Genomic DNA, 27,580 nt, shown 5'->3' on the forward strand with positions numbered 1-27,580 from the left:
GAGGTTGTCTGGAAAAGGGAACACTTATACATTGTTGGTGGGATTGCAAATTGGTATAGTCACTGTGGAAAACAGTCTGGAGGTTTCTCAAAAAATTAAAAATGGATATATCTTTTGACCCAGAAATTGCACTTCTGGGTATTTATCCAAAGAAAACCAAAACAACAATTCATAAAGATCTATGCACCCTGATATTCATGGCAGCACAATATACAATAGCCAAGATATGGAAGCAACCTAAATGCCCATCAACAGATGATTGGATAAAGAAGTTATGGTCCATGTATACAATGGGTATTACTCAGCCTTTAAAAAAATGAAATCCTACCATTTCCAACAGCTTGGGTAGACTTAGATGTTATTATGCTGAGTGAAATAAGTCAGGCAGAGAAAGATAAATACCATATGATGTCACTTATATGCAGAATCTAAGGAACAAAAAGAACAAACTAATCAAAAACAGGCTCACAAATATAGTGGGCAATTTGATGACGGACAGAGGGGATGTAGATTGGGAGGCTGGGAGAATGGGTGAAGGGTTAAAGAAGTACAAATTAGTAGTTGATAAATGATCACAGGATGGCGAGTACGGTATAGGGAATGCACTTAGCATTAATTTAAAAATAAAATGAATGCAAAATAAAAACATTCTTAGATAAAGAAAAACTAAGAGAATTCATCAACATCTCTAAAAGAAACACTAAAGCAAGTTCTTCAGGCTGAACACAAATAATACCAGAGAGAATAGTGGAACTTCAGGAATGAAGACAGAGAAACAGAAATAGTAAATATAAAAGACTATTTTCCTCCTCTCAAGTTCTTTAAAGTATGTATGACCATTGAAACAAAAATTATAACAATTGTAACATTGTCTAGAGGAGTTTTTAATGTATTTAATTAGAATACCTATAAGAACTTTAAAAGAGTTGTTGGAGAAGATGAAATGTTTATGAGGCTTCATTTCTTAAAAAAATTATTTACAGTAAAAATCAGTTGAGTTTCGAAAAATGAATAGTCATGTAACCACATGCCAATCAAAATACAAAGTAGTTTCAAAATGATAAACATAATCATTACTCCTCAGACCACTTTGTATTCCTTCTCTTCCCTCCCCATATCTTGGGCAACATAGGATATGCTTTATGTCACTATGGAATACTTTACATCTTTTAGATTTTATTTGAATGGAATCAGGCAAGATGCGTCCTTTTTTCTGGCTTCTTTCACTCAGAATTATTTTGAAATTCATTCATGTTGTTTTTATCAAATGCATATTGATATATATTAGTTCGTTGGATTCCTTTTGGGAAGATCAGGTCTATCAACACATTATATGCATGAGTGCATACGTATATGCATGCATCCATAAGTTATGTAAAGATTCTGAGAGAAACATTTGGTATGTCTGCACAGTTCTTTGTATATAGTATTGTGGATACATAGCTAGTAATACGGATCTAAGGAGGAGGTTACCACTTTCTGGGGACAGCATATTTTCATGGAAAAGGCTCAGACATCAAATAAACATTATTATCTGACTAATAATCATGATATGATTATTAACCGAATATTATTGAATTAATTATTTAGCCTCTCTGTTACTTAATTTCCTTCTTTGAAGTCCAAGGATAATGACAGCACTTCATATGATTGTGGGCATTAAATGAGATCATATATATATAAAGCACTGAGCATAGAGTTAGACACATAGCAGACAATCAAAAAGTGTTAGTTCTTTTTCTTTTCTACCTTTTTATTTGGGGAAAAATTCTCATCTTAAAAAGTGGTAGCATCTTTGAGCTTAATTGCAATGTCATAGTGCCATCTGGTGACCGTATAGAACTATTACATTATTTGTGTTGGATACTGCATTTCTGACAAAGCTCTACCACATCTAACTAAATACCTGTACTTAAGATGTCATCTCTAATGTATTCTGAAGTAGGATATGAAAGAACATGGAATGAGATCTGTTCTTGAAACCGCTCCCTTGCCCGAGTATCCTTTTTTTTTGTCAGGAGGCAGGGCTAAAAGCAATAAAAGAAGAGTTTCCCCCACGGCCTACTCTAAGATGGACAGATGGCAGATTGAGTGTGGAAACAAGTGAGTGAAATCTTCACATGTATTCAGCTTTAAGAGAGATGCTGGGAGGGAGGAGGTGGTATTTTTTTCTGTTGGGAAGTCTGCCCTTGAAAAATCTGGCCACCGTAGCTTTGACCTTAAGTCTAATCCCAGCAGGGTGTCAAATCATGTAACTCCAAATAACTCCCAAACATTCTTAAATATGGACTAGAAGAGGGCCCCTCTCCATTCTCCCAACCTCATCCCCCAACCTGTATGAAGAACTGAACCATCAGAATGCAGCCAATACTTCTGCATTCATCAGACTGGTATGTGGGCTCAGTTTGTACAAAGTACTCCCACTCTACTCCCACCTCTAGTGGCTCTGAAACAAGTCTAAGCTGATGGCCACCGTTGCCATCTCTCCTGTGCCATCAAAATCAAGTCAAAACTAGTCAGTTTATTGAATGTGAATTTTATTGTGGTTTGGATTATGTAAGGCAGTGTGTAGTGAAGGCACTGCAAAAGTTACACAGACTAAAAAACATGATAGGAAATGAGCAAACTAAAAAAATTCTACATAATATTTTTTAAATGAATGTGTGCTGGACTAGACTAGGTACTACAACTATGATTATTTTCATCATTGCAGAAGCATTGAAATATTGTTGGAGTTGGGGGTTTGGAAGTTAGGAAAGGATTCATGGAAGAGGTGGTATTTATGCTGGGCCTTAGAGAAGGGGTAGAATGTCAATAGATGAGATGGAGGGAAGAACATTTCAGAATGACTGACTTTAGATAAAACTCTGTAGAAGTACTGAAAAAAAAACAAGAGGGCAAACAAACACCCCCCAGCTAGTGAAGCTTCCCAACTGAAAGTCTGAGAGGCCTGGGATGGGACCCAAAATCTCTAGCCCTCAGATAGGTTCTTCAGTACCCAAGATATTAGGAGGCACAGGACAACGGGCTTGTTTGTAAACCTAGCAGCAGGAGGAGGTTTCACATTGCAGTCAGGGGCCCCAGAATGGCTGTACTATGCCTGGGTAGATTTTCTTATCCTTTCAGGATGTGTGGTACTCATTCATTCTTCCTCTTTCCCACTGACTGCCTGAACGGTAGTTCGTGCACACTCATGTGCGCATGTGTGAGTGTAGATGTGTGTAGATAGGTGGGGGACCGAGGCTTTGTCTCCCACTGCAGCTTCTTCCACTTTTTCCTCTTGTGGCACACAGCTGGCTTCCTTGAGCTGAAGCTCAGGACTTCCTACTCTCTAGGTCTTGCTGAACTCCAGCTCTTGATTAAGCACCTAGGAAGCTTCCTCATCATGAAGGTAAAACCAACTGTGGGGGGTGACTTAGGTTAGGGCAGGACTATGCTTTCCAGAGGTGGTAGTGCTGGTTGGTGATTGTGGTGGTGGTAATGGTGGTTGTGGTGATGGAGGTAAGGGCCAGGGGCTTATAAGCAGGCTCTGGCTGCTGGGTAAAATGCTGCTGGAAAGTCTGTAATGTTCAGTCAGGAGCTGGGATGTCAGGCTAGACCAGCTTGGCCTTGATCACCTCTCTTCCTTCCTCAACATGCCCTATAGAGGAAATATATTGGGCACCTGAAAGCAGCAAAGACATCTGTAGGGTATCCAGGCTGCTGTTGATGTCCTGCATGAATATCACCCCCAGAAGCTCCAGAGATCTTTTCCTGGCAAACATCTGTATAACCTCTGGATAGGACTGTCACCTCCTCATGTCCAGCTGCTGGAGGTATATAGGTTATGTAGCTACTGATGCTACTTGGATCAGGAGGTATGGGGAACTTATCAGAAGAAAGGAAAAGTTAATTACTATTAATTTCTTTCTTTCAAAAGATTATGAATCTTAGATAAGACCTGGCATCTAACAGAAAATAAAAGGATGGAAAGCTCTGTCAGGATTTTCTAGAGCTAGAGATTTAGAGCTCAGTGAGGTCATCGCTGGAAATAACCTTAAAGCTGATGTGGCCTTGCTTGACTTTGGCAGTTGGACCACCCTTCTTACGCAGGTACAGAGACTTCAGATCACGGCAGTCACTGGGATCAGCATCCAGGGTAACCTGCCCCAAGAACTGATCACAGAATTTTCGGCTGTTCCAGACCTGGAGAGATAAGTCAAAAGAGTGAAGGTGAGCAATCCTCTGTGAGATTAAACTTTGCCCAGTAGCATCTAAAACCTAATGCTGAGCCTGAAAAGGTCTGTTTAAAAACCACAAAAGAATATTTCTTGATACCTTTCTGACTGAGGGGAAGATACTTAAAACAGTGATGAAAAGCCAGGAAGAAGAGCTCAAGATCAACCTTGACCTATGAGATGGATACCTAAAGACAGCTAGTCAGAAGTGTTAAGTCAAAAGAATAACCAAACTCTAGTGGTCCATTCTGACATAGCAGGATAAGGGTCATCTGAACTGGCATATGCTTCCCCTCATGGGAATTTATAGTAATGTGTTAATATGTGCACCTGTGAGCACAAGGGCTTCTGCCTGCAATGAAGTAAATGGAAAAGAGGATATTTAGGATGGAGATTAACAAGGAAGTCAGTGTCTGTGCCTGGAAGGAGGTGCTTCTGAGTACAAAACAAACAAACGAAGAAAGGAAGGATAACCCTTGCTCTGTATCCTAGACATATGTGAGGCACTTAGGATAATCTAGTATCTGATACTGAATATGAGCCACCCTGGGGGTTCCTATTCACATTCTTACCTGCACTATAATAGGAATGTCAGTGGTCCTTCTGTAGAAAATGGCCTGTGTGTCAAAAATGGCATGAACAGTATTCTTTTGGATAGGAGAACGGACTTCTTCCTTTCCACACTTGATGACCAAATATGGGTTCACAGCTGGAACGAAGTAACATTTGTTTTTCACACAGCAATTAAAGTTCTCTTTCCAGATTGCTAAATCTATTCCGGAACTTTGAGCACAATATCGGGTACTAGAATGACCTAGGATTTTTGTTCTTGCTTCCCTTTTCTTTTTTATACTTTATAAAGATACGCGCGCACACACACACACACACACACACACACACACACATAATGTAGGCTTTGTATAAAGAATTTTGCATCCCATTCTCTGCCACAGTTGAGAGCCATCCTGACTTGTCTAGACTGAAAATACTATTGGAAAGAATCATTTGTGACCATTTTTTTCCTGATCATATATGCAATAAATAATGAATTTTGTTTTATTAGACACCCTTCTAGTTCTTACCTTCGTTGGCATACTTCTTCTCCAGACCCTCAGCGCTGTGAATAGTGATCTGGGTAACTACCTTCGGGTAGCCACGAGCCAGGTTCCAGCAGGACATCTTGGGCATGTCCAGAGTCAGTTCCCTGGAAATCAAAAAGAAGACATGTTATTGATGGTGAATGTCCTCTGATGAGAGGTAGGCTTGTCAAAGCAAACATTGTTGGTGAAAAGCATGAAATGCTGAGTGACCTAGCCTATTTCACCGCAGACATGGCTTACATTTTATAAGTATGCTTTCTTTTCCCCTCACTTTAAGGACCAGCAGATAAAGATCAAAGTAAGCAGGGCTGGGGTGAAAAAGTAGCTTGGTGACCCAGCATTCAGAACATAACAGAGGAACAGAGAGTCAACCAGAGAACAGAAGATAAAATATAAGTGGAAAAGTTTAGGTTATAGGCCTTTTCCCCTTAAATGGCAGGTGAGCTTTGAAGCTCAGACCTCCACTGGGAAATTTCTCATAACCCCACTTTGAGAAATATTTCTACCACCATTATTTTAATTAAATCTGATTTGAACAAATCGTCCCTTTGAGCGTCTGCATAGGGGGAGAGGGCCAAGGTAGTTAGGATTGGAGGCAAAGCAGAGAATGAGAGTTTGTAGGGCTGGCTGAGAAAACTGAACCTGAGCTGGACAGGAACTTCAGAGAAAATTCTCAGGAGAAATTCGCTGGTGCGGCCATGCTGAAACATGGTTGGGACAAGTACATAGTTGCCCTTCTTCAGGTACTTGCTCAGAAACACAGTGCGGGTGTCGATATAAGTGGAAGTCCCAGCACGCTCCTGGATGTAGAGGTGGTGAAGACGGAATTTGCGGTTTATCTCCACCTGGAAGTAAAATAGAATGAAATGTTCCATTCTACTCAAGCCATAGTTTTACATTGGAAGATCTTAGCTCCTCTGCTTTCTTTATCCCTGAACTTTCTTTAATTCCCCTAACCACAAGCCATCCTAATTTTGATCCAATTTGCCATCATTCTCTCCAAATGCTCATTCTTACCTTGAAAAGCTCAAAGCCAATGATGTAATTATCGGGTCTTCCCATGCGACGGTAAGTACGCAGGTCCTTCTGTTGCAGTGACATGATGACCTTGTGCCCATCCTCAGGTACAGTGAAGATATACTACGGAAAAGAGGCCACCAAGGAGTTTAGTTAGCACTTCTACTTTAGATAAGCCAGTTCAAATTTTAGGGGAAAAAAAAACTTTGCAAATCAGAGACTTGGGGTTTTTTCCTGGGCTTTGCTATCGACCACACGATGAGGCCTGGGATAATTCATTGACTTGATAAATGTAGATCACAGTGCTTGATTCTCCCTATGGCATTCAGCATGTATTGAGAAAAACAACCTCATGCATAGGCCCTTGATGCCAAAGGGGGTGTGCTTTGTTTTAATAAGTTCTTAATAGGAGTTGGGGTGTTTTTGTTTTTATTATTGTCCTCTTGCTTTTAAAAACTGTACACAGAAAAATTCCAGAACATATAGAGACAGAAAGTATTCTTGTTTAATTTAACCTGACATTGCAGCATCTCCTGAAGCTAACCTATTGCCAGCCCAGATGTGTGGCTTGTGAAGGGGCTGGATCTACTCCCCCGGAGAATTGACACTTTGCTGCCATCATTTTAGGGAAGCTGAAGGCATGTGCTAGAGACTTTCCAAACATTTAGGGAATCATTGTGCCACTGGGAAGCAAAACTAAAAAACATCAGGTTTCTCTCTCTCCCCCCCCCTTCTTTCTCCATCCCCCTCTTTCTCTCTCTGCCCTTCCCTTTTTCCGTCTCCTTCCTTTTCTCCCTCCATTTACCAAGAAACAGGAAACAGATGTAGAATCCTAAGCTCACAAGGTCCCCAAATATCAATCTTGTACAGACACTTAACAGTGAAGCCAAAAGGGCCATTTCCCCAGCTTGGTATTTATGCTTGATACTTAAAACATTTCCGAGGCTGGAGATGGAGATGTAGGGAGGAAATAATAGAAGCTTTTTTTCTTTAGGAACAATTAAAATGAAAGAGATGAAGAAAAATATGAGTTAAGTAAATCAGCCCATCAGCTTTAGTATCCTTCAAAATGCCTGGCCAGTGAGATTCAAAGAAAGAAAAGACACACCCATGTAAGGTTGCAACACAGCCAGAATTCTTGCTTCTTGTAGGTTAGCTCATCAGCACATTTGGGGATAAAGCCATCAATGTTATTATAAATTCAGGCTTTGGATGTTTGGATATTTTGCTTTGTGTCTAGGCTTGGCCTCTGGAATAGCATTGTAATAAGAGATAGATGGGATGAGGTCATTGACACAGTACCAATTCAAATCCTGGGGAAAATGAATTGGTTCTAGATAAGAAAAGGAAGATATAGTGCAGAGATTTTTTAAAAATCATATACATGAGAAAGAGGACACATTCAGTAAATATGCACCCAAGAGAACAGTATGGGCAGAAAAGAAATAAAAAAAAATGAGAAAGCATCTAGGAGAAGAGCCCTTCTCTCCAATGTAGGACCATCACAAGGAAGTGGGGGTTGTCAAAGACCCATATTAAGCAGTATGGCCAGGAGAAAGGCAGCCAGAGGAAGTGGTCCAGACTTGATAATGTGGCTAATGTATAATTCTGCAAAGAGATACAGTGTACCGTGCTTTACAAGCATCTGAGCCAATCTCTAGGCATCTTGGTTGATAAATATTACACGGTAGCTGAAAATGGAAGAATCGATGTCAGAGAAATGCTCCAAGGCAAGCCTGGGTTCCTATGACCTTGATAACTTAGAGGCAAAGAAAAAAAATTGATTCAAACCTGAGGATTCTGCAGGAAGGTATCACGGTTGTTATAGCAGCCTCCTGAACGGTTCATCAGTGGATCATCATCCACAGTCCAGCATCCCACCACTGATTCCAGCTCCTTGTGGCCAAAAATGGGATTGTTCACGTTGCGACAGACATTTAGTTCATGAAAGTTGCGACAAAAGTCCTCCAAGCCCATCCTGAGTGGAAGGAGTACAGGAAAGAAATGAAGACGGTACTCAATACCTACACCTGGAGTTCCATGTGGAAGCCACAATTTCCTTAGCACAGAAAACCTTTACTCACCAAAATTCTCCATCATCAGACATAATAAGCCCCAGGTTCTTGCGATCTGCTGTAGTCAGTTGCTGCCACTCTTCAGAACTACAGGTAAAAGAACAAAGGGATATGCCATTATGTTTGCCATTCACTCCTTACGGCAAGCAATATGCCAAAGAAACAGAATGCATGAGGTTTGGGCCTGCTTTATCTTACCTCTGGCTGGGTCAAAGGCCTTATGCTTAAGAAGAGCCACCCACAGATGTCACTGAGCATTGACAGCCCACTAGCAATCTGGAGGAATGGGTTTGGGAAAACTATAGGATTTATAGCAAAGTGGAATGGCACTCACATTTCACTCCAGGGACCACTCCACTCTTGTCTTCCCAAGGGGTTCCTCAGGCGAACCATATATAGCTTCTCCGTACTGAAGACTTCCACAAGTCTCTCTCCAAGACGCATCTTGCGAATATCAGTCACAGTGTAGGTATGGCCCTTCAGTAGACCCCAGTCAGTTTCAACTTCTTGTTCCTCCTGATTGGGAGACTGAGAGCAAAGAAGGATACATAAGAGAATAACATTTGGGAGACCTAAGACATGACTCCTCCTCTTCTTTGATTGGTTTACCCTAGTATAGTTGAAGCTAGTTCTCCCTATGCAGATAGAAATTTGATCCTGACACCACTTGACACAGAACCAATAAAGGAACAGAAATGAAGAATTAAATATAACAACTCACTTATAAAATTCAGATTCAAACTACCCATAGTATTATACTGATATGAATAGCTTTAAAATGTGGTATGGCTTGTTCACTCCTTGAGCAAAAAAAGCTATAACCTCAACATCCAGGAACAGAGGCATGAGGAATAATTTAGGAGAAGTTATTTACATCAGCTCAGATGCTACATTGACCCCTAGTTCCTCAGCCTCTGTGCCAGGGCTCAATGTGTATTGTAAGCTTTCTGAGTCCCATAATGGTTCTTCATGCATCTCCAGAGTAAGGGTAATATTCCCTACTAAATTGTGTAGTCTCTTCTGCCATAAGTGAGCAAAGAGTGGTTGTTTTGGGTAAATACAAACCTCAATGGAACAACAGATCAGACCTCCTTTGGTAAATGTTTTGTACAGTTCTCTGAACAGCTTGTACTTCTCCTCAACAAGCTCAGTGTATCTTCCCTTCTGCATGTCAACAGTTTCAGCCAATGTGCCAGTGAAGTCCACTATGATATCAGTGGTGGTCAAACCATCAAGGGCTTCATAACAGCCAAGCAGCCTAGGGACAAATATGCAAGGTTATTTTTATAAAATTATTTTTCCTAGCCAAGGACATCTTGTTCCCAAGAATTAGAATAGTCCCTTTCTATCCAGAATTTACCATCTGGCTTTTCTCTAGATATGAAATAACAGATATTTTGAGATAATAGGCACGAGATTTCTAGGCCTAGGCTATGTTTGTAAAGGACAGTCCATGCAAAAACTTCTTTCTACAGGTAAAAATTAGACAAGGATAAAATTTGAGGCCATAATGCCTTTATTTGCAGATTAGTACCAGGAAGAGGCACCTGGGACCCGATAGGGATTTAATAGAAACCAGAACAGCTGATTTCTCTCACATATAGAATTTCTGAAGACCAGCACCAGGCTCAAAGAAATGCCTTGAATCCGACTGAGATCCTAGCCAGTTTAACCTCTGGGACTGGGCTAGGAGAGAATGAACTTCCCAGTAAATATATGGCCTTCTTTTCCTCATGTACTAGTCGATACTTCTCCTTACTTTGCATAAGCTTTTTCCAACAGAGCATTCCAAAACTCATTCATGGAGGTGGAGAAGGAGAAAACCAAATCTCCATTGATGGTGGGCAGCAAGTCATCAATCACCACCTCAGTCCATTCTCCAAAATGCCAGAATCGAAAGCGAAATATCCCAGCATATTTATCTAGTTTTCGAGGGTCCCATTCCTGTTCCTTATGATTGGGAATTGTCTGAAAATATAAAAAACATTCAATCAACTCTTATTCACCAGACCATATCCAAATATTGAGATTACAGTCGACTTCTGGCAAATCCATGTGGCAACAGGAAGCACACTAAATACATCTGCTTTGTATCTAGGTTGAGAAGTCCTAGGTAGGGAATTTTTCCCACAACTGTTTCTCCCCCAGTTCAGTTTTGCTGAGGATAGTATTACCATGTTTGCCTTGAATACACACAGGGTGACTGGGGGCAACCAGTTAGCGATTAAATTATGTCCCACAGATAATCTACAAACTCTGTCATGAGAAACTGTCTACACAAACATATTCATGGTTGCATGTTTAGCCACATAAACAAGGCATTTTAAAAATCAAAATCAATCAAAATACAAGGTCCCTTATGGTTTCAGTTTTTAAAAGTCCATCCTAGAGATTTCATGTAGATTCTATAGAATATATATTTTATTCTCAACTTGAATAAAATTACATTTAAGAAATTCTTTTTCTATGCAGTTACACATTAATCTTCTAAAATTATTTTTCTGAAGAAAATGTTCTAACTTTGTCCCAATGTCAATGTTTCATTGCTTTGAATTCTAACTCAATGCCAAATAATAATTATAACTCTTAATAATTTATTAGAACTTATTTTAGGATCTATTTCTATCTTCATTACATTTTTGGTTATTCATATCTGTCAATGACTTCCTAGCCCCTACTAGATTTATACCCCAATAAGTACAAATAATACAAGTATGCAGAGCTACTGAGTCAAACACTGCAAGTGACAAGAGTTCAACTAATATGTGTGACAATGCATATAGAATAAAATGTTAATGGTAGAATCTGGGTGAGTATATGGGTGTTTACTGCAAAATTTTTTCAACTTCTCATATTTGTGAAAATTCTCATAATAAAATGGAAGGAAGTCACTTAGTTAATATTCTGACTTTAAGAATTAGAAAATCTAGAAATTTATTAGCTGACCTTTTCTGAAATTATTAAAGAAGACAAGAAGGTGGAAACTGAGTGAGGTCCCATGAGAGGGGGAATACCTTTGTCCAGTGAGACTCCTGAACAGCCAAACAAGAGAACGCAGAGACCATTGGCTTGTGCCCCAGTCTCCCTTGGATCAGCTGGTGGTTGCTGATGTTACCCACAATCAGATGGGGGTCATCGCAGATGTCCTGTGAATACAACAATTGGTTTTAAGATTCCAGGAAGTGTTTCCAGATCAATGTGAGCCGAGGTAGACAGGAATACTTCACAAAATAGGTGGGGTCAAAAGATGCTAGGACTGCCACAGGTTGGGGGTGCTGTGAGGAAAAACACAAAGCAGTAGATGATGTAGACACAGGAAAAGGGTAATGTGGGGAAGTGGCAGGAGAAATGAGAGGCAAGGATACAGTAAAACAGGAGGAGATAAATTGATGGGAGCTCTCAGATATAGCTATCACTGGGGTTTGGAAGAGTTTTCATCGCAGCAGTAAGCTTTTAAAGAAGAGAACTAGAGATAAGCACATTACATCTTGATCTTATTTGTCAAAATAAAATTTTCTGAAGCACCTATGCTTGGAGAATGAGTAAATTTAAGAGACAAGGCCTGATAGAGGTGAACATAAATGATTTTCCCTCGCTAGGAAAAACGATTTATGAGACTTTATGCATGAAGACCTTTCCTAACATAAAGCAAAGGCAACAGTGGTCTCCATGGCAACTGGATTTTCCACACCTTTTAATGAATGCAGATGGCAGCACTAATAGCAGGGTGTAATAGACTACTCACCAGAGCATTTCAATAGACACTCTTCCTACAGTGGATTTTCTGAGGAAACCTAGATAGTGTGGGACAGTATTTGTTTGGGTTGTACATGTGTCCCCCAACATATTATTAGTGGTGTCATTCCCATTGTGAGTAAGAAAATGAGACCCAAATAATACAATTACAACAAAATGTGATGAGGACACAGTAGAGGCATTTTTAAAGTATAATCAGTGTCTAGAGGAAGAATTTCCAAAGTTTTCCTGGTGAATAGCAATGGTAATGCTCAAGTTGAAGTCTTAAGAACACCTAGAGCTAGGCAGTTGGACAAGGGAGGAATATGGAGACATAATGGGTAGAGAGACAAGTGTGGACAAAGGTATAGCTGCGTATATGACACCATATAATTGAAGACATGATTGTGTAACTCAGAGTATCAGCACTTGCAGAGTTCAAAGGCAGGAAATAGCAATAAAGTCTTGAGTAGATGGAGAAAGCTTCCTGGATGAGGCTATTGACCAGAACCTTGATATTCTTTTTACACAGAAGAAACAAATCTTAGTTTCAAATGGAAAGAAAATTTAGACATATATGCATTTAAAAATTATTAAAGAAAGACAGATGTATATTTTTCGGTTCTTAAACCTCTTTTTTTAATGGACATAATTCTCCTTGATGAAGTCTGGTCTACAGAATGAAACATTCATCTATTGTTTAAAAGCCTAAATAACTCTAGAAGGAAATAAACATTCTGGGCAGGGACAAGTACAAACTGAAGATTAATTGGACGTCCTTCTGCCAAAAGGAGAAGGCTACACGACTTGACAGCTTTGGATTTTCTGTTTTTTGTTTGTTTGTTTGTTTTCTTTTGTTTTGTTTTTTTAATGCATGTTTTGTATATAATTACTTTTGTGTCTTAGGAGAATACTTCTATTTTACTAAATTTTGTGGACTGGGAGCTGCTTTTTTTTAAATTGTTGAACATAAAGCAGATGTGTTGAATGAACTGAATACTGATACCCTTTCTCTTATTGTTCCATTATCCTTTCTGGGTCAGGTGTTGCCATTTTATTTGGCTCAAGATGTAAAGTTATACAATGATTTCTTAGACTTAGATGATGCATATAATAGTTTCCTATCATATAAAAACAATACAGTGACCACTGATATGTGAAAAAAGTGTCTTTTAGATTATTAAGGCAAACAATTTGTTCTTTTATGTAGAGTTATTAATGATTGGGATTACATTACAGTGTGTTGAATTTATACAAGGCTTTATTTCACAGCAGGGATCTAGAATCAGCCAACACTTTTGGCATGCAAACGTCTATTCAAGATATAAAGAGTCACATAAATGAGAAAAAAGACAAGTAAACAAAAAGCAAATTGAGGAAACAGGTAATTATTCTCTTGTTGACCTAAGCTGATTACACACACACACACACACACACACACACACACACGCATTGTGTGTGTAATCATGGAAGAATATAGATTTGGGTAAATAAACTACCTTACTTTCCATTTTGCCATTAAACTGACCCATGCCTCAATTTTACTTCACTTTTCATACATAAAGGATGGTTATTTAACAGTGGGTTTTAAAACATGACAAGTTAATAGTCTAGACTATCAAAGCTGGAAAGAATTTTAGACACTGTTTAGTCAAACTTTATTTTACAAATGAGGAAATAGGCTCAGAGATGGACAATAACTTGTCCTTCTGGTCATCCAATTAGCTAGTAAACCTAGGATTAAAGTTTTAGGTTCTTCAGAACCACACAGTTAGAGAAAGAACCTCAATACCTTAGCTAGCCCATCCTTTTGCCTTCAGGTTTATTAATGGACACCACATGAAGGGTAAAATTGTGCAGCTCTTTGGGGACAGAGATGTGAATACCTCTTCTCAGTCATCCATCCCTATGTTTTATGCCTCTTTGATTAACACTTACCTAAAAGCTCTCCATCATTCTGGAAGACTTGTTTAAGTTATGTCTTAACTTTGGATTTCAGGCTATATATCACTAATAGGCTTTAATATCCTCAATCTGACAGAGTCAATATGAATCAATCTCTTCTGAATGTCAACACCATGATGTGAAACATGGGAGCAAATCTTTATTAAGTTACATTTTCTACCTCTTTAAGGAAGTGAAAAGCTATAAAGCAGACAAAGAGGTAGAAAGGGTAAAGGGCAATGAGCCAATGAAAATCTAGCAGCCAAATGAACATTTTGGTGACAAATTCTGAAAACATAAGATGGCTAATTAGTGACTTTTCCCTATTGGACACCTGAGTGTCTTCCTTTTGGTGGTAAATAAGTAAGGCTGGAGAAATTTTTCTGTAACTCAAAGCTAGATACAGAATGCAAATGGGACATTTCAGCCCAGGCTCTGTTAAAGTGGTAGGGAGTGGAGTTGGAAGAGAGGTCACAGCTCATACGGTCACATATTTGGGTGGCCTAGAAGGGAGGGGAGATTGCTGAGCTCCTAATGGCTCCCAGTTGTGTTGGCATAGTTAACGTGATCCTTGAACTGAGCTGTTTGTGAAGACATACTAATTTCTTAGGGGAGAAACATACACAACTAGAAAGTTAAGCACCAAGAGTAAAGCCAGGAATGGTTCCCACATGTCCCTTTCCCTGGGCCAAAGCCTTCCAAAGAAAAGCAGCTTCTCTAGGAAATATGTTCTCTTAGTTGAGCATTGAGAGACTCTACCATTGTTCTCACCTCATCTCCCTTCCTAGATACCTCTGGGGGTCAGGGAGGCAGGCATGCAATTGCAAGTCTGTGTGGCTCCCTTTGCACTTCCTGCATCTACTTCTCTAGAAATTTTTATAGCAGAGGTAAAATTTGATGACAGTAAACATTGTGGTCCAGGGTAAACCTCAGGAACCAGAGTAAAATAAAAGGCTGCCTAGAAAACCAGCAACCAGAAGAGTAGAAGCACTTTTAAAAGTGCTATATGCAGTCCAGCAGTCTTTGTGGGATGGGGACACGGATATCGAAAAGTGAGGCCAGCTCTGCATAGGTATATTATGACTAAGTCCGGGGCTCTAAGTAGTCCCAAAAGGTTCAGGGCTGCCATTCAGGACCTAATGGCTTTGTGAGATATTTCAAGTAAACATTATCTTATCCTTAGCATGCGGAACCATCTTCAGACAGGGCATTGATAGGTGAACCTAGGCTAAGGGACCAGTGTTGAAGTAGCCTCTAAAGGAGTCCATTTTATTGGCTATGGAGTTTTGCTTCTGCATGAAGATATTGTCATCAGTAAAACATTCCTTCCTTCCTGACCCCTCCAAGAAAAACTCAATGTAGAGCCTAGAAATAAGATCTTAAGCCCAACTTTCACTTCCAACCTAGACAATCAAGTCGAAACGTAATATCTGTTTATCGGAATGTTCAGATTTCTGCTAGGTGACTTCAGATATAAATCCTGAAGTGCTTTATTTGGAAGAGTTTGTACACCCATACAATGGAATACTGTTCAGTAGTAAAAAGGAACAAAGTGATACATGTTATAATAAGGATGACCCTTGAAAATATTATGCTGAACAAAAGAAGCCAGTTACTTTTATGATTCCATTTTAAGCGAAATGTCCAGAATAGGTAAATCTAGATAGAAACTAAAAGTAGATTAGTGGTTGTCTGTGACTGGTGGGAGGAGGAGTTTACTCACTGCAAGTGTGCACAGGGGTTCTTATTGGGATGATGCAACTGTTCTAAAACTGGATTGTGGTGATGTTTCCACAACTCTGTAAATATACCAAAAATCATTGCATCGTATACTTAAAACAGGTGAATTTTATGGTATATAAATTGTGCTCTAATAAAGCTGTTAATGTTTTCTAATGCAGACTTTAAAATAAATAAGAGATGGAAAGAGTATGGACCTATTCAACTCTTTTCAATTGTGTCAACAGTGTATAACACTTAGGACTACTCAAGGGGGGAACATGATCTACGGAAAGAAAGAGAAATTCTTGAACAGTTGAGACCTACTGTACAGAGGTGTCACATTCAACTGGAAGTTGGAAATTTCTATTAACACAAAGAGACAAATATTTCCTCCTTTACTGTTCCCTCACATGCAATCTATCACTGAGACCTGTGTTTTCTGCTTTTAATGTCTCCCCTCATCAACCTTTATCTTCTATTCCTAACACTTTCACTTTAATCCAAAACCTCACCACCCTTCTCCCATCCAATGTAGTAAAATAGCCTCTGGGCAGAGTATTCCCTAGTGGAAGACCTGTATAAGGACAATGATAGTGAAAGCTGAACTCAAAACTTGACCAAGAGAGCTGACAGAGATCTGTACAGGTACCCATGCTTCCTCCATAGCTGGATGTGCAGATATCCATGAGGTCTTGCTCTATTTTAGTGTGAGATGATATGTGTCTTCTCCTAAGACACTATCATAGCTAGGTATGAGTCAGCCAGGGAAAAATTCAGAAGGTTGTAAGAGAGGAGAGTGACTGGAGGGAGCTGGGGAAGAAATTTTTCCATGGAAATTTGATAGCCAGATTTCAGCCTAAAATTCCTACTTGCAGTCTTATGATCACACTGTAACTCAGTATAACTCAGCTCTTAGAATTTACTAAGACTTTATATGTTTAAGCCTCAAGAAGACAAAAAAGTCCAGAGGTACATGTCTCAAGCAATATACTTGTGTATCCAATAAGCTAGGACAATAACTGGGACCATGAGACCACTGGAGGAGTTAAGGAAAAGTATTTTCCTCTAGAGGGTATATGCAGATGAGCCGGCATTAAACAATTGCAAAACACTCTTATAATCCCTATCTATCTAAAGTGGCTCCTTAGAACACAGCGAGGAAGTGGCAAGTGGAAATAAAGGGAACTCGATTCTGCCCTAAGATGGTGGATCTTGACTGGCATTGATTAGTTCAATTAGCATTGGTGTTTATAATCATGAACACTTATAAAGGCAGAGGCTTTCAACACGAGAGAGGAAAGAGACAGAAAATATCAGGTTAGTCATGCGTCTACCAATTTAGAGACTTCAAAAAACAGCCCTGGTAGAGGATGAGGCTATGTGGCATGCCAAGGGACAAGAAGTCTGTAAGCTTCCCTACAAATCAAGATCTCAACCTTGCCAATGAGGCAGGTGAGGCCAACGATCTGTCTGGTCTTCTGAGTCAATTCAGAGAGGCCCAGGGCTGTCTCTCAGCTTTTCTGATGGGAGGCCAGGAAACTCTGACGTGATTCTTGACCACAGGCTTGGCCTCCACTCTGGCTGAAAAGGATCCCATGACTTTTTGAGGAGATTCAGATGGTGGTCCAGGACCTTGTTATTTTTTCCCTACTCCTAACCACTTCGATCCACAATGATCTCTTCTTCTTCAGAACTTTACATGATTTATTGTCTGTATGCTTCATCTCTTCAACTGGAATGGGAGTGCCTTACCCCACGTCATGTCTCTATCTTGCACAGAGGCTGGCATGGAGTAGTGCTCAATAGATATTTCGCAAGTGATTCTCTCTTGGAACTTAATTAAGACTAAGCTCACTGTATGCTCTCAAAAGGGAGAGTTTGAATTAATTAATGATTATAGCATCAAGATATTAAGGAGAACTGACTGGAGGGATGGTACCTATTTTTTCAAAAGAGACACAAACAACTCTATCTCCCTAAAATGGCAGCATGGCAGAGTGAAAATTAATATGGACTCTGCAGTCAAACCTAGATTCAGATCCTAGTGTGATAGCAGTCTGATCCTGGGTGAATTCTTACCTTCTCTCTCAGATCTCATTTTCTCATCAATAAGATGATCATAGTATCTACCTTCATTTTTTAAACCAGGGAAAAATTATATCAAAATGATTTTTAAGACACTTTTCTAAGTCATGGTAAATAAGGAAGAAATGAAAAAAAAGTATAGAAAATTCCAAACACAGTATGTGGGCGCATAGTGAGTATGCTATAAATACTGATTCATTTTCTACCCATTCCCATTCATCTTTTCTTTCTGACATTTCCTCAAGAGGTATTGCTTGCCTCAGAAATAAGATGGAGTATTGCCACAGTTTTTAAGTTTTTTCTTCCCTCTAATCCACCTATGATTCAATCAATAGAATTTGAAAAATGAAGGCAAAGGACAAAGAACTGAGCTAAGACAGAGGAGGACAGATGTGTCAAAAGATGGACCAATAAAGGAAGCGTTGTCGGCTTGGTTCACATTTGAGGAATGGCTTCACATTGGCTTGCAATTTTACCACCCAATGGATTTCCTCTCATCTACTTGTAATCTCACTCCTATCAATCATTCCTTCTTCCTTCTGTGTCTTCAACCTCTTCTTCTTTACTGTTTACTCGTTAGCCTATAAATATATTCGTCTATCTTATTTATAAAGACCCTCCCCATGCTGCTGGAAAACTTCCCTCAATGCCCTGCCTTCTTTTCAGCTACTTCTGCCTTACTAATCTCCTTTCTTTTATAGCCAAGCATCGGAAAAGATGGTGTCTTTTATTATCACACCCATATAGCTCTATTTTCTCCATGCATTTCTGGAAAAAATCTTTCCTCTCTGCATATCTAATTATTGGCTAGTGAATTCTGCTCATGTTTCCCAGGTTTTATTGCAGGTCAGTGATCTGCAGGGATGTCAACAACTGGAGGCTCATAAAGTTAGGAATAGTGTAATCTTCCTTCTGATGAAGAGACTTCTCCAGATCTCACACTCTCAATGGCTATCATACTTCACGGACAAAAAATCCAAGACATGTTTTTTATATTGCATAGAAAACAAGAGCCTTAAAGTGATGTATCTTGGCACCACCTGGTGGCAAACTACATAAACTGAAGTAGCTCTTGTAAGAACTCCATTCAGAAGTTTAAGCTATGGAAATTGCAACTAAAAAGTGATGGCTTGCTCAATGAAGAAGGCAAACCTTGAGTTGCTCACTGAGGTGGTTCTATAATAATGCACAAAAAGGTGCGTCATTAAATAGGATTATAACATTATCTTCAGGATATTGTGAAGGCCCAAGAATTTGCATCATGACAGCCCTCTGTGGCCTATATTCCTCGTCATCCACTTTGGGAAGGAACCCAGGTAGCATATACTTCTATCTAGTTATATCCTTTAGATATAGCAAGGTTGCCATTTATTCTCCAGGCTCCATCATCCTATTATTTTAGGCATTGGGCTCCCATGTATGTAGGGCTTCTGAAAGGGTCCTGAGACTTGCTTTAGAGACAACATACAGATGTTCCACAAAGAATCATAGTAACTATTAATAGGTGGTGAAAGAGCTGCAGCCCTAATTGGATCCTACTTTGCTAATTGTGGAAGGATACAGGTGATGATATCCAAAGAACAGCAAAGAAGCCTCCCTCTCCCCAGTACATAGAACTCCATAGAGTTCATTTATGCTCATCGGATAAGGAGTTTTTCTCCTCACTGGTCAGATTATCTTAAAGTTGCTGTGATAGGTAACTTAGTAAAGAGACAAGAGTATAGCTGTTTTTTGAGTCACCGTGTTTACTCATATGATTTCCAAATTAAACAAGCATGACATTTTCTTTTGTTCTTTTTAAATTACTAATTATGATGAAATTTGACTAAAATTCAAGTTTCTTCAAGCTAGAGCTAGAAGCATAGATCTATAAAACTTCCCATTTTAGAGTTGTCTCCTAAATTGGTCTACATGCAATAGGCTGTGTGAGTAAAATAGTGGATGAAATAGCGTTATGATGAAAGAGATAAAAAATGAGATGGAAATTGAAAAATAGATAATTACCTGGGGACGTTTCCACACGACCTTCCCAGGAAGCAGTCGGTTGTAGAAAAGCGAATCATTCTCAGGCAGAAAGGTTGGATCACAGAAAAGTCTCCCATCTTTGATACACTCCTGCTTCAGTTCCTGGTACTTCTGGTTTTTGAAGAGTTTTAGAGGAGGACCCATAGCATCAAACTATGTCTATAATAAAAAAAAATGTTGTTATTAGAGGAAGTTCTCAAGTCTTTTAAAGATTACCTGAGATTAGACAAATGGTAGTCATCCTAGTGACTTATTCCTGGAGCCATCCACTTCAACATTAGCGTTAACAGAGAAGTCACCATTTTCAGGAAGAGAAGGGTCCAGGCTCTGCAATTAATTAGTTTGGGGCTTTGGGTAAGACACCTAAACCATTATGGGGCCTCAGTTTCTTTATCTGACAAATGAGGTAATATGGGCCTTAATAATCTTATTAGAAAACTAGACAATAAATGTTAAGATTGTTAGTTAAACAATCTTATTAAATCTAAATTAAAGGACAATCTTATTAATCTAAATTAAAGGTCAATCTTCCATTTTACACTGGCAGGGAGAAGTTCATGGCAAAGGACAATTTTAAATTTGAAGAGGAAGAAATAAATCACTTTACTATATTCAGGATAAGTTTTTTCCCTGAAGGGCCACACACTTTGTGCTTGAGGGAAGAAGCAGCCTCTTTCACATCTAATAAGCTCTTTTACATGGTTCCTTCCCTTTTATTGTTAAAGAGCTTTGCGTTTTTACTACTGGCCATAAAGGCTCATGCAAGAAACAGAGTTCAGCAGATGGCCTCCAAAGACAAGGAAAGATAAAAAGATTGTATGTGTTTTTCTTCTTCAAAATCTAATGTGCAATCATTTGCCCTTGATAAAAGGCAGATTCTGAAATTCAATTAAACTGATTGGTAGACTATAGATTCTTATCCTATGGCAATACACTGTTGCTTTCTTTTCTCTAAAAAAAATCTTACATTGTTAAATAGAGAATTAATGTAGTGGCTCTTTAGGCCATGTATATTGGAGTGTCCCAGACTCAAATGCCCCTAACAACTGTTTTTTATGAGGATAATTTGAAAGGTAAATTTGATTTTAAATAGCTATGAGGTGATAGTGTTTTCAATGCCTTTGCTTAATTGATAAAGATAGATTTATAATGATTTTAATGATCCTTTCATGATATTCGATGGTAAATAAGAGGGGTTGTTAAATCTACATTGCACCGATTACTTAAAAATATATTTTAGGGATGACTGTTTTTATTCTATGACTACATGTGAGTTGAAAATAAAAATTCTAAGGTCAGAATATTGGCTAAAAATGGACAAAATTTGAAAAAATGGCTAATTATCACTTTAAAGAGAATCTGTGTAGGTGACACAGTTCAAAACTCAGTTAATAAAGTGGCAGTTGCTATTTTATAAAATGTTTAATATTAATCTGACTTCTCTATTATCTTATTTCACATCCTTTCACTATTACATCAAGATGCCGTATTGATAAAGAAGTTTCCTTATTTGAAAACCATAAAGTATTTTTAATTTAATATTATTTACAACCTACAATATATATGAACAAGTTTGCCATTTTTCTGAATCTGAGGAATAAGAAGCTGGAAAAAAAATAGTTTTTCCATAGTCTCGTTTATTGACAATTGGTTTTCAAATTGAAGGCTATAAGACACTGCAAAATACCAAAATGCCTTCAGTCATCAGATTTAAGTCTAATCATATGTTTTAAATATTAAAGCGTATTTCATTGTATTTGAAGTCATGGATAGTATCAGTAATAATTTTCCATTAATCAGTATCAGAGTTAATCTGAATGTTTGCCTTTGTGGAACCTGTTAAAATGGACCCCAATTTTCACATGTGCACAAACTTATAATAAATACTATTATGCCTCTTGCTTTTCCTGGAAGGTTTGGTGACTTTCCAGAAGCTGGGGAGATAGTCTAAGGCATTTAGTATATTTAGTTTGCCAGAACCCTCTAGTTCCTGATCATTTTGGATAAATGAGTATTTCCTGTTTGGGGGAAGGTCCTCTCCCACATCTGTCTCCTTTTCTACTCAGTCAAATGGCAAAGAAAACAGGAGCCTCCAAAGGAGATCCCTGTTATTAAAATAGAGCTTGTCTACAGACTGAATCAGTATCATTGAAAAGAAAATCAGGTTTGAGTTTTACAGACAGTATGATCCCAGTAGACTCTTTCAGAGACAGAATTTATAGCTGGGTTGGATAGGTCAAGCCTCTTGACCTGCATTTTGGGGGTGCACAGTAAATAATAAAGAACAGGCTATAGGCCTGAACTTTGACAGATTTTCATTAGAATACAATTATAGTCACTTGTTCCATTTGACTCGCAGAGTAGAATTGACCCCCATTCTAACTAGGTATTAAGACAACTGCGTTCCCTTTACTGTGACTTCAACTTCTTTATGCCTTAATTTTCTCATTGTGGGGTAGTGTTATGTATCCTGCCCTCCTCATACCATGGATGTACCTAATGAGATTGTTAATGTAAGAGTATTTTGAATAAATAGAAAGGGTTCCATAAAAGCGATATACACTGAAAACCCTCTTATTGCCTGTCACAGAGCTGGGCAAACAACTATTTTTCAGGAAATATTTGTTGAATGGCTAAATGTCTTACATAGAAAATTAGTGTTTACATGGCAAGTTATTGTTTGAAATGTACATTTCAGTTCACATTCTTTTCATGGCAGCCATGTTTAGTAGATATTATCTGTATCCTTCATTTTGTATCTGCAGAAATGGCAGTTCAGAGAAGGGGCAGCTGGAAACTTACAGAGCCAACTCAAATCCGAGTCTGTGTAATGCCAGATTTAATGTGCAGCTTTCCATCACACCACACTGCTTCTTTTGGTCACTGTTTTTTTAAAGAAGGAATTTTTTTTAGCTCAAATAAGGAAAACTCTCCAAAATAAACATGATACCTAACTTTGAGGCATTCTTCCTAGAATTAATTTATTGTCATGGTGTATATTAAAAAGCTTATTTATTTCCATGATATGAAGATCATGGAAGAATCTAAACCCTTCACATTAAAGCTTTCATCAGTTAACCTTCAGGAAACTTTTGGTAACCCAGAAATTTGTAAGCTGGGTTTGTCATAAACAACTTGCCCTATCAAAGGATAGGAGAGTGGAGAAGGGAATGTTCTTTCTGTGCTATCTCACTGCACCCAACAGTGAAGACAAGAAAGCCTTTAGGTTAACAACCACATATTAGGAAAGTCAGTAAACAGAATCAACTCTAGGGCTTCAAGCATCAACAGAAAAGAGCCTCCAGCTAAAAAAAATGGCTAACAAAGGGAATGTGCACATCTAAGAAGAAGGGCCCTGTGTCCTATGAACAAGTATCATGGGTGGTCGGGTGAAGCAAATTATGGGGTTTTGCTCTGAGATAATGGTCTTAAGCAGTACTATTTGAATTGGAACCCACCGCCTAAAGATAGAGCACGAAGAAGGAAGGCATTGTGGATCAAGGCAAGTGGGAGGAGTGAATGCAGAGTATGGAAAGTTGAGAATTGCCAGGGGAAGTTGAGGGAGACTTCCTTGTAGAACACAAGGCTGCAGTTAGGAGAGGAAGCTTTTGCTACTCACTGGACTGGAAAGCTTGGGGAGCTGGCCAAGCTCTTAAGAGGAAAATGGCTTATTCTTTACTTGTGGGTTAGCTTTAGAGTAGAAACCAGATTTTGCTCTACAAAGTAAAATCTGCCTCAGTTTATTAAAGAGAATTAATTGATAGAGGGAACTCAGATAGCAGTTTACAAACTGAGATTGATTGGGATGAGTGGAAGGCAAGGGAGGGCATTTAATAGGGAGAGAGGAAGAGCATGGCTTCAGTGTGTTGTCCCTAGCTAGTTTCTCTTTTTCCCTAGTTTTATCTTTGCACTGTACTTGAAACAAAATCAGAGGTAGAAGCAATTAGTAATTTTGCAGAGAAAATTGAATACAAAAAACCTAACACTACTCTGGCATGAAATAGGGGTCACTTTAGCCAAGATCAGCAGTTCCTGTCCTCATATCTGGGGGTGGTGTGTTGAGAGAAATGGGGCTTGGAGAGGGAGACATAATGACAATTCAGCATCCACGTGTTACACAGAGAATGGTGCTTTCCATGTTTGCACAGGAAGAGTCCTAAACTATATCTATGGATAGGCATCTACCAGGAGACATATAACTGTTTGAATTCAAATTGTTAGCCAGGTATTCTGGGGTCTAAAAGGAACCATATAAGTCCTCTGATTCAGCCTTATCTAGGACACATCTACTCTGTCCAAAGAGAAAACTCTGTTCAAAGAAATTCAAAGAAAAAAAGAGCACACAATTTCCTTTAATTCCATTGCTGAAGAACTCTATTTAAAAATTTAAAAAAAAAACAATTCAGAATTACAAAAAGAACACAGGTAGTCAGGAGATCCAGGATCAAATTCCAAATACCGCAATTTAGTGTAAATAACATTTGTGTCCCTCAATTTCCCCGCGAGCACAATGGGGATATGATGGCTACATCATATACCTCAAGGTATTATTGGGGGAATAAAATGAAATTAAGTACCTGAACATATTTATTAACTGTTAAAGATAAGACCGATGAAAGACAGTAGTATTAGGAAACATTTTTTAAAAAATTTATTAGCAAATTGAATCCCTTTTCTGTCCTTAGTGGAAAATAAAATTTGGCCACATGCTTTAAATAAGATACTCAAGGACATTTTGAAGACCAATATAAAATGGTTCCTTCACTCTTCAATACCGCCTCTCTTTTCCACCTGTCATTTTCGGTTGACTTGCCCCACTACCTGTTTTCTCTCTCTTGGATGAATAAGCTCCTCCTATAAGTCTAATTTTATAGCCTTTTGAGAATGTAAACCAAATTTTTATAGAATGTTATGCTGGAAAGACTCTTAGAAATCACTTAACCCAAATTCTTGCTTTTACAGGAAGGTGAAGGGACTTTCCCAAGGTTACATAGTTAATGACAGAGTTGGCACTAAAACCCGGATCCCCTGACACTTTTTACCACAATTTTAAAAATTGGGAGTGTAAGGGAGGAAAGGAGCATGCAAATTCAAAGCCTTAAGACATTGCATTGGAAAATTTTCATTATCCTCTTCTTACAAGAATGTGCTTAGGAATTTTGTTTTTGAATTGCAAGCTGTCAGAAGGTGAGATGATTTCAAATCAAGGCTAATCAAAGAAACACTGTTTTGGGGTCACAAAGGGACTTTTTTCTGCTTTTAATTTAGGAACTAAAAACTCCCAAAGATATAGAAAGGCTGCTTTTTAATCTATTCTTGACTACGCAAGTGTTTTTAGACTTTTTCCTAGACTACCAGGGACTTTAAGGATAAATACAGTTTTTCAAATCTAAAGTATTCTTTCTCCCTCCCTCCCTCCCTCCCTCCCTCCCCCCTTTCTCTCTCTCTCTCTCTCTCTCTCTCTCTCTCTCTCTCTCATACACACACAAACACACACACGCACACAAGCACATATGTACACACATGTACCTGCACACAAACTGCTAGAGTAATGAAAGGCTTAACTAGTATCTCCACAAGGAAACTTTTAAAAAATTCCTGTAGACTATAAAATGTTCTTAATTTCACAATAAAGATAAGCAAATGAGACATTAGTTAAATTTCAATAAAACATTGGTACAAACCAGAATTCTTTACCCTGAAGCCAGAAGTGATTGTCAGGATGGCAGAATTTGTCTAATTTTCCTGTGTGCTTTTCATCAAACTTCAAGTCCCAAATCCTAAGAACTAATTTTCAATTGCAATGTTCTGATCTTTTTCCTGCCCTCCTCCTAGTCCACTGTAGTCAAGTATCCCAGTTAAGCCCCTAGAACACCAGTAGCTGTGTAGTAGGTAGGTGGGGGTAAAAGGATGGAGTCTCAACTGCAAATCAAAGTTAGACCAAAGCAAGAATAAGAGAAGAACAAAACCAGGCTGGTCAGGGGATGAAAATGCAATAGCCAAGATCAACCTGTCACCAGGGTAGGAGGACATCTGGCTGTGCAGACAGAACAGCCTCTGCTGCCACTCCCTCCTTTGCAACAGCACACAGCCCATGCACCCCACTGCCAGAGCTCAAAGACCTTTTGAACACAGTGTGGTTCCAAAATTTTGCCTGCATTTCAATAATTTTTCCATAGCTGTAGGTCGGCAAAAGCTAGAATGAAGCCTTGACAGTCAGCCCGGGTTCTCCTTCTCACTTTCCCAAGGAAGGTTTGTCCTTTTTTCACCAGGGATTTCGAGTAACAGAAGACCAAAAAAAAAAAAGATCAGATATCACCAGAAAATGTCATTGCCAGATAACCACGATCACCCCACACAAACTCAAAAAATAACAAATCAAAAACTTTCATTAGTTTGGAAGTTTCCAAACTATTATACATGTACATTGGATCCAGACAAACCAAAAAATTATAGCTGTGGATTTTGATTAACTCTAAAGTTCATATTTCTTCACTTCTTTTATACACCGTTATCCAACAAATAAAATTCCAGGATAAGTTTGCTAATGCTTTCTCTACTCACCTGAGTTATCCCAGTTGCTGCTGCTGCTGCCGCCCACTGCTGCTTCTCTTGGCCAGGTAACCCCTAAAAAGTCCGTTCACTCAGTGTGGCTGAACAAAGATTCTGGCTTTCTTAACCTGAAAACTATTTGGGCTATACCAAGCTCTGCTCACAGGGGGAGGTGACTCGCAGAAACTTCAGGAGACTTTGCCCCGCCTAGCAGTCAGAAACTGATCCTAGCAGTCAGAAACTGAGTCATGAGGAAAATCTGGAAAGTGCCCCTGCCAGAAGTACAGATGGGATACCCACTCCAGATCCACCCACCAGCAACTTGGAAAACCCAGAAAGCCACGTTCAAACTCTCTCTTCCAAGGAAGAATAAGACTTTCAGGAGAGGTCTGATAAATTTCTGACTTTTCTGTCCCAGGGTTAATAGTGCAAACATAGACATCACTTGAGAGAGGACGTAGCAAGAAAAATCTTGAAGTGTTGGCAAAGTTCTTGTGGGCTAGGCTGTAGATATGGCCCTTGTACGTGGATCTAAGATAGTGACGAGTGAAAGAGGAGCTAATGGGGCACAGGGAGGAAAAGGTTGCTTTGTGAAGTAACAGGTTATATTTGGCCTAGGGCAGAGAGAAGGGAGCATGAAGAAAGAGGTGAATGGAATTTGATTCTTACAACCATAGCCGTTGTAAGAAGCTTAATTTCTAGCAACAGGTCTGTGAAGATTCTGCCTGGCAGTGTTTGGTGAAAAGCAGAGCAAATAACTGTGTTTGTTCTGAAAGGCCAACCAAGAGACTTCATTCAGAAGGATACTCAGAGCCCTGTGAAATGTTATGCTGCATCCCAGTTAAAGTCCTGTTCCTTGAGAGATTCACCAGGATACAATTCCAGGGACACAATTCTCAAGTTGTTTTAATTGTTCTAGTTTTCACATCTCATTTGATTTTCATTTCATACTCCAGCTCTTGCAACCAACATGGTGTTAAACTTTTAACCTGAAATTACCACCCTTTACCCTTATCCCTGTACCAATTCTCCTTTTTTTTTTTTTGCTTAGTTGGAGGGGGTGCAGAAGAGAGAGAGAGACAGAGAGAGACAGAGACAGAGAGACAGA

The 27,580-nt window shown here is 39.0% G+C and overlaps 1 protein-coding gene across 3 annotated transcripts; it reads right to left on the reverse strand.

Moving 5' to 3' along the window:
• Positions 1 to 2,522: 2,522 nt before the first annotated feature.
• CAPN6 (calpain 6) lies at positions 2,523 to 26,611 on the reverse strand. Of its 3 annotated transcripts, XM_036227225.1 has the most exons (14): positions 26,485 to 26,523; positions 22,723 to 22,803; positions 19,900 to 20,079; positions 11,424 to 11,555; positions 10,169 to 10,377; positions 9,475 to 9,667; positions 8,744 to 8,937; positions 8,419 to 8,496; positions 8,126 to 8,312; positions 6,335 to 6,457; positions 5,960 to 6,162; positions 5,300 to 5,421; positions 4,790 to 4,926; positions 2,526 to 4,185 (listed from the first exon to the last, which is right to left on the reverse strand). In XM_036227225.1, exons 3-14 carry the CDS (start codon positions 20,062 to 20,064, stop codon positions 4,003 to 4,005), a joined length of 1,926 nt encoding a protein of 641 aa, XP_036083118.1. In that variant the 5' UTR covers positions 20,065 to 20,079; positions 22,723 to 22,803; positions 26,485 to 26,523; the 3' UTR covers positions 2,526 to 4,002. The 3 variants fall into 3 exon arrangements, with proteins under 3 accessions (XP_036083117.1, XP_036083118.1, XP_015984894.1); XM_036227224.1 differs by lacking the exon at positions 22,723 to 22,803 and having other exon boundaries at positions 2,523 to 4,185; positions 26,485 to 26,611; XM_016129408.2 differs by lacking the exons at positions 22,723 to 22,803; positions 26,485 to 26,523 and adding an exon at positions 26,043 to 26,063.
• Between the last annotated feature and the right edge of the window lie 969 nt (positions 26,612 to 27,580).

This window comes from Rousettus aegyptiacus, unplaced genomic scaffold (genome assembly GCF_014176215.1).
Source record: "Rousettus aegyptiacus isolate mRouAeg1 unplaced genomic scaffold, mRouAeg1.p scaffold_m13_p_9, whole genome shotgun sequence".
NCBI classification, from domain to species: Eukaryota; Metazoa; Chordata; class Mammalia; order Chiroptera; family Pteropodidae; genus Rousettus; species Rousettus aegyptiacus.